The sequence below is a fragment of the Ascidiella aspersa genome, chromosome 2 (genome assembly GCF_963924565.1).
Source record: "Ascidiella aspersa chromosome 2, kaAscAspe10.2, whole genome shotgun sequence".
NCBI classification, from domain to species: Eukaryota; Metazoa; Chordata; class Ascidiacea; order Phlebobranchia; family Ascidiidae; genus Ascidiella; species Ascidiella aspersa.
Window position 1 is genome coordinate 24,177,542 of NC_139448.1, and position 7,762 is coordinate 24,185,303.

Sequence of the window (7,762 nt, forward strand, 5' to 3'; positions counted from 1 at the left end):
CTACATACTATTTTTCGATGGTAAACGAATTGCTTCCATGTGTTTGCCAGCAAGATGAATTTTTTTACTAAACACATCGAAAGGCTTCTGTTGAAAATGGTAGGGTGACAATAACTAATAGAACAGTACAATAACACAAAGACACATTGCAAATTGTTAAAAAATATCGGCATTTACATTCTAATTTAACAGAAATTGGACTTCATAGATGGTGTTAGTATCGCGGTGCAACATGCTATAGTATAGAAAAAGTCTAAAAAGTCGGACGTTTTGATCCTTTGGATAAACAAATGGTCGTCGTAGACCTTTTTGCTAAGAACTGCACTAATTTCTAACGGATCAGGTGATTTTACACACTAAAAATTATCTCAGTTTTCAGTGCACTCGCAGACGCCTTTGGAACCTTCTTACGGACCCCTTGGGTGTTCGTGGAGCCCTGATTGGAAACTACTACTTAAAAAAACTGAACGTTTAACAGACTTAAACTCTGAGCCTCTCTTAAAACATATCATCTGTAATTGACAAACTTCACAATAATATCAATTGAAAATCGACAGCACAAGGTGAACTTTATGTCACATAAATTACCATAATAATTTAATGACGTTATGCAAAAGATCTAGCATTATTGCAACAAGGTTATGAGGTTGGATGTAGGCCTATTCCGAATTGTACAATATAGGCATTGCGTTGCACAGGCAAAAATATAATGCCTGTTAGAATAAACGTTTTAAAGCAAAATTGTAAGCGCGAATAATAATATCAACGTATTATCGAATGAGAACTCAATTAAAATAATTATAAACACACTTATGTCCTAAAATAATGTACATCGTACATAACAACGTTTTAAACTTTGAGGGCACGGTCTAGCTATTCGTGACAGGTATGTTGTCATTTTGCTTCGACTTCATTCTTTTTTTGTCGAGTATTGCTTTTAATTCTGGTGAAACTTCGTTGGGATGTCTCACGCTTCCTTGGAACGCATTCCTCTGCTGTAAATTTCTCATCCTATTTGGGCGAAGACCACTCTACACAAAAACACCGGAATATTTGCAATATCCACTAACACTTAGATTGTTGAATGAACACTGGCTAGTTTAATCTCTTTGCAACAGTGTATTGCGAATAGATTTTTGTGACCGCAGCAAATTGTTGCTGCTTGCGTATTTCTACAGCAGCTCTAACACTTTGTATTGCTATTTGTGTCTTACATATTTAGCGGTTTAACCAAACTTTGTTTACCAAAAAGTTGTTCTGTTTTTCCTCATCTTTTTCGTCAAGCCGCTGAAAACCAACACGCGGTTTAAGAACTTCTCGAAAATTATGTCTTGCATCAGGCTCTGAAACGCGACGGTTTCGGGGCGGGCCTGGTTGATCCGACTTAAAGTTACGAAACCTTAAAAAATATCGAATAATATGACTTCCTTATTTTTATTGATTTTTTTATTGTTTCTGGAACCTCAAAACTAAGGTTGAGTAATTCGAAGCATTGTATGTTGCGAATTTGTGATATAATATTACAAACAAAATTTAAATTTACCTGTCGAACAAATCATTATTGTCTTCTGATTCCTGATTCGGCAATCTTCTATTTGTACGGTTGTCAAGGGTACTTGCTTTTAACTTAAACTGGTGTTTAATATCTTCATCGCCTTGGGGGTAATCGCGGGACTCAGAAGATCTTCGAGTAAGCTTTTTTAAACCCACATTGCCCTGCTTTATCCGGTTCATCATTTCCGCCATTGCGTCTGCGTACTTTGGACCTGAACTTGTTTTTCCGTTCGCTTTTTCACCTTCGCCTTCAGCAGTCTGTCGATTTGCTTTGCGCTCGTTCACCAACTTGCGGAGGTTTCTATTCAGAGAGTACAGTTTAAAAATTCATTCAAAGAATTAAAACAAAAATTAAAAAAACGTGGTGCATATCAATATATATATATATATATATCGATATGCACCACGTTTTTTTTATTTTTTTTTTTAAATCAAAAACTTTTGTGGTGTTTTTAGCAAATGTCCTAATAATTGTGAATTTTAAATCAAGTCCTTTGCAATAGGGCTATAATTAACTGGTTTAGGGTCGACTAATTGTTATAGCCTAAACCAGTGCTTTTCAACCCGTGGGATGGTACGCACTTGTGCGGATGAAAAAAATTGTAATGCGGATGACAGAGGTTGGGCGGATGAAAATGGTGCATGTTATTATTTTTTATTATGTGTAAGTAATACAGTAATTAAATAAGATGGTGTTATGCGTTACAGGTTCAGTAATATAGTCTCAGTAGTTCATTGAAGCTTAAGCTATTTATTTTATATCGGTCAAGGCTTAGGCACACGGTTTTAATACACAAACCCTTTCATTGTTATTTCAAAAATAAAACTAAAGGTTGCAAACTTATACTGTGCTTGTTTCGTGCGGATGGAAATTTTTCGAAATAAAAAAGTGCGGATGGAAATTTAAAGGGTGAAAAGCACTGGCCTAAACAATTACTTTTGTTATCGTTGTTATTGTAATGTGGAGGGTATTATAGTATTTACGAATTTGTCCAATTTCAATCTTACTGCAATGGGTCTGCGGATGGAGCAATTGTGCCACCAGTGAACATTGGCGGTGGGGGAGGAATGCTTGACATTGGTGGTGGAGGCGGAATGCTTGACATTGGCGGTGGAGGAGGAATTGTTGTCATTGTGGCCGGTGGTGGAATGGCGGATGTGGACCCTGTCTCAGTAACACTTTTAGAACGTAAGTTTTCCAATCTAGTTTCTAGTTCGATGCATTTCTTATCGCTTTCGTCCTTCTCTTCTGTCAGTGTTTTCAGTCGCTCTTTGAGAAGGTTAATTTCTTCTTGCATTATTTCACTGTCCAAATTACGAGAATCTTTTATCACTTTTTCGAGTTCTTCCACCTGTTAAAGTTGAAATCATGGAATCGGATGTATCAAGAAAGTTGTATTTATTACTCTTTTATAAAATTAGTCATTCCATTTGGGTACACTATGCACGGATCTGTAATGTAGCTTAATAATAAATTTCAAAGCCAAAAAGGTCGAGTAGATCGACAGCATCTTGATTAAGACGTTTCGATACGAACTTGTATCATCTTCAGTTAGTGTGACTGAAAAGCAAATCAAAGCTTCACTTATAAAAGGCAGGACGCAATTGTTATCATCAGAGTTTTTACAGTTGGAGACTTTAGGTGTTGAATAGGTAGATGATACAAGTTCGTATCGAAACGTCTTAATCAAGATGCTGTCGATCTACTCGACCTTTTTGGCTTTGAAATTTATTATTAGTCATTCCATGTTGTAACATACAAATTTCAATCTGAATTTTACACGTTAACTTTTCATACGACGTTTGTTTTAAAATTAAATTAGAACTTTTTAAATTAGAAACACCGAATTGCCAATCAAGCGTTAGTTCTGAAATGAGCGCACAAGAATTCAATTGCAAGGCATTTGAGATTTCAGGGCTGTCGCTCAATCAACGAAGATTCAAATACTATTAAAGGAGCGAGACAAGAAATTAAGTTATTGTATTTTTAAAAAGGTTACTGTATGTCAGAATTTGGTCATTTTAATGTTGTAGCCTATATCTAACACATGTTTTTAACTTATTAATGTGAGTTAATAACAACAACCTCAGCTAAACTAAAAGTCTGCAGCCTATGTATGGGCTATCTTGTTAGTAAAAGTCAATAGTTCCTTTACCATTATGTTTTCTCTTTAGATTAGAAAAACGTCGAAACATGGAAAAGCAGGGGTATTTTATTCGCTTATAAAGTTCTTAATCTTGCTATAAAGGGTTACTTTTTGACGATGTTCCATCTTTAACGTCTCTACTTGTTCGGTCAATTCCCTGATCTCAGTCAAAGCCTTCTCGAGTTTGGTGTCTTCTTCGCTTATCCCTTCTTGTTGTTTCTGTTTCTTCTGCATCACGCTTTGACGCTATATTTGCAATACAATTTAAAGCAATTAAATGTTTTATTACAAACTAAAGTATTTAACTTGACAAAGTTGTTCAAGTCCGCCGCGATATAAACGCTTTAAATTACAAATAATGGCTGTCGTTGCCCACGTATGTGTATTTCTGTTGTTTATTGACTTTCAATTGCACTTCATTCTATTTTTGCGAAAAAATCACCGATTAGTATCATCAGTTTATTGATTGCATTTTCATTCAGTATACCTTATCAAATTAATTGATAATTACTTTATTCTATAATACATGTTTACCTTCCAAGAACGATTCTCCCCATACATCTGAGCTGCGAAGCTCTCTGCCTTCTTCCGAACATTGGATTCTACATCTAGCTGCTCTTGAAGTTTTTGTAACTCGTCCGTCGCCAAAGCCTCCACTATATAAGAAACATTCTTTTGAGTAAAATGCTACAAAAATGCATTGAGATATATTAAGTTGGCGAAATTCGCTATGTTAGTAGTTCTAAGGCAGGCCTGTTTATATTCCCCCAAAACGTAAACATCCGAGATCCATAATATTTTCGCGATATGCAATTGAAATAGTCAAATAAGAGCGGAACCACCATGGTTTACCAACTTGTTTCGAAGTAATCTGACTAACAATTTTATACTTAATTAGAAAATAATTAAATCACACACCTTTTCTATGGTAGTCAATCTTTACTTTCAGAGCAGAATTCTCAAGCTCAAGTTCATCAACACGAGCCTCCAGATGGTGTTTCTAGCGTCAAAGTGTAAGCTTATTAAAAACGAATAAACCATAGCAATTATTATACGGAAAGCTAATAAGCTTTATAGCGTTTTGTGTTGGTTTTACCACATGAACGTACCAAGAGACGGCTGTCCGCTTTCGCAATTCCTAAAATAAAAACAACAAAGAATGATATTTTACACGATTTTCTTGTAACTGAAGTGTCACCCAAGGACATAAAGAACGGCGCGTACCAGATTCGAGCGCCTTGATTTCTAATTCAATGACGTCATCATTGATTTCAGCATCTTCATCAGGCTTACTTGGTGAGGTCACCTGCTGGTCCTCTTGGTCCAAAAGGTCTTCAGCGGTTCGCATTTCCTCTTTGCCTTCGCGCGCCCATCTTCGACGGGCATTGCTGCTTTTGCTAAGTCGTCGCGATTTCTGAATTCGTTTGTGATTGACGTGAAAGTCAATGTGCGATATAACGTAAACAGTACATTTGGCAAATCCAAAATATATACCAACTCTTAGCAAATTCCAGAAAGTTATGAGGATTTTAACTTAAATAGCTAAGTATGAACACTGTAAATCAGTTTACACTGTCAAAGAACTAAACGTGCAGGAAAAGTGGAGTATATAAGGCGTTGCCGACAAACTGTTTCAAAGACACGGGTTTGCAAATCATGATGTAAAATTACTTATAGGAAGTTAAGAACGTTGGCACTAACCGCCTTTAGGTCACCGTTAGTTGCTTTGCTGAAAAGGTAAAAAAAGAAAGACAACGAATAAATAAAGCGTTCTGGAATTAAACATCATGCGGTGTTATGTGTTCGCCTTCCGTGAATGTTAGCCGTTCATGTTGGATTGGCCCTCGTTAATTTTGGATTTGTGTGGTGACAGTTAGACACCTATCATGCTAGCGTCTTTTTACGTCAATATAATGTTGTCTAAATATTTTTTTCAATTGAACATTAAATTCAAAGTGATTATTATTTTGGTTACTGATACATTAAATAATAAATTTAGGGTTTAATATTCCTTAGTTAACATAAGTTTTGATGTATTAAAGTTTGTTAAAATTCTAATGGATAATCGATGTCAACAAATAAAACATCAGCGTAAAATATAGATTTAAAAGCGATAACTCTTATAAAAGTTTTATTTTACAAAGGAGTCTCTATTCACCTTTAGAATTGTGTTCTGTCTGTAGACCTGGGAAGCGATTGACATCGCCTTTTCACTTTTCTGTCGTTCCCTTTCAACTGTCAGTTGCATTTCCTTAAACTCATGTTGGGCTTCCTCCGCAACTGCTCGAAAACAAGCTAAGGTATATGTACTTGCTTAAGCAGACCAAGAATTTTTGTTCGATATGACGTCACAAATTTATGTCACAACATGACATCACAAAACAAATAATCTAAATAAATTTTAGTGCGAAAATATGCAACTAAAGTTAAGTCTAATAAAATATTTTTTTTCTTTGAATTGATGAGAATTTTTAAAAGAGACGTGATGTATTGGGGACATTTAATAGATTCACGATTTTCTCGGTAAAACAAAACCGACACAACAGGAAGTTGATCAGAGAGCAAAAATTAAAAAAAAAATAGCTGAGCATCAGTGCCTTTTGCATTCTGACAGGATTTTTAATCTGCCTTATCACTTCACTAAAATATGTATCTTAACTTGCTCCCATCTGAACATGTGGTGCTCAGTCCGTAGAGCGACGGTCCCGGTATTGGGGTAAGGGAATAACATTGTTTTGGCTGACGTCAAAATGTTACATTTAAACAAGACGTCACAAACAAGTACCTTAAGTCGCCACGCTGAAAAAGGCAACATTACAAATGAAAAGGCAACATTACAAAGATATAATTATTATCAATTCGCGTAAAGCGAAAAAAAAGTTTCATTTTGGATGATGCGACAAGCAACACTGCGCCTTTCGGCTAAAAAGAGTTTTATAACGGGCTAATACATTCTAGAACGCAATTTAGATTATTGTTTACAAAAAAATAGTTTTGGGGCCATTGCCTCGTAACCCCTCGGCCCGCCCACAAAATTTAATATATTTACCTTCTTCGTAAAGTTTGAGCTTTTCCTGGGCTTCGTGCAGTTTTTCCATTTGTTCCTTGAACTAAAAAAAGTTAAAACTTAACGGTAAATTGATGTACTTAAACGTGAATTTTTAATTAGGCTTCAAGATGTTTTGGTTTGCTTGTATTAGGTAGAATTTTTTTAACTGTAGATTCTTGTTCTAATGTTATCAGGTACGAACCTCTGTTTCTCCGACTTGCGAAGTCTCCGTTAAATCTGAAGCTTCTGTCATTGTTGCTAATCAAATGTGTTCAAAAGTATTTTTTAATTAATAGCGGGCTATAAATTTCCTAGAAGTATGTGAAAGAAAGATTATGTTAGCATAGAGAAATATGTTATCAGTATAGTATAACTTTGACAATTGGATAATTTTATCAGCTGGTTCTAAATTTGAGCTTACATATTTACCACTGCACACACACAAGTGATAAGTAAAACAAATAAGCAAATAACTAGTAGGTGTTTCACAATGTAACGTAAAATGTCTGGTTATGGCCTTCTAATTTGCCAAGATGTTTAACGCAATGTAAAGAAACTGTTTAGTTAATCCATGTAATTTTAGCCTACATATCAATCCGTTCTACGTAGTGCTACCATATTTTCAGCACCCAAAAAGAGGACATTTTTGTAAAACGAAAGTAGAATTGTTACGTTTGAGTTTAATGATGCTTTACATTTCCTAGGAAGCTGCAGACAAAAGTTACAAAAACAACAAATCAAATTTATTTTTCAGATTTATCCCATGATTACTTTACGGTTCCCTTAACTTTTGCCAAAAAGAAATGTTCATTTTTAACGAGATTATGAAATTGTTTACATAAAATATTAAAATTCCCTGTATGCTATATAGACCAGGGGGCGGCAGCCTTTTTCTAGTCGCGGGCCAAAACCGAACTCAGAAAGGACTCTGCGGGCCGCACAAAAAGCTAACTAAGAATGTGTTATTAAAATGGTAAAAGAACTGTGTCGGATTTTTATGAACTTAAAGACG

General features: G+C 35.3%; 1 protein-coding gene across 1 annotated transcript; it reads right to left on the reverse strand.

The window, feature by feature from the left end:
- On the reverse strand, positions 1 to 7,061 carry LOC146164416 (uncharacterized). The gene is made up of 12 exons (XM_083380722.1): positions 6,953 to 7,061; positions 6,751 to 6,811; positions 5,860 to 5,981; positions 4,926 to 5,115; positions 4,811 to 4,839; positions 4,620 to 4,701; positions 4,236 to 4,357; positions 3,810 to 3,947; positions 2,563 to 2,906; positions 1,544 to 1,855; positions 1,246 to 1,399; positions 1 to 1,031 (listed from the first exon to the last, which is right to left on the reverse strand). The coding sequence occupies exons 1-12, from the start codon at positions 7,001 to 7,003 to the stop codon at positions 870 to 872; spliced, it is 1,767 nt and encodes a 588-aa protein (XP_083236848.1). The 5' UTR covers positions 7,004 to 7,061; the 3' UTR covers positions 1 to 869.
- Between the last annotated feature and the right edge of the window lie 701 nt (positions 7,062 to 7,762).

Excerpts from the sequence above, each read along its gene's own strand:
- LOC146164416 (XM_083380722.1), bottom strand. The coding sequence starts at position 7,003 with ATGACAGAAGCTTCAGATTTAACGGAGACTTCGCAAGTCGGAGAAACA. Across the intron at positions 4,702-4,810 it reads AAGCGGACAGCCGTCTCTTG|AAACACCATCTGGAGGCTCG; the intron begins GTACGTTCATGT and ends CTTTGACGCTAG. Across the intron at positions 4,358-4,619 it reads GATTGACTACCATAGAAAAG|TGGAGGCTTTGGCGACGGAC; the intron begins GTGTGTGATTTA and ends TTTCTTATATAG.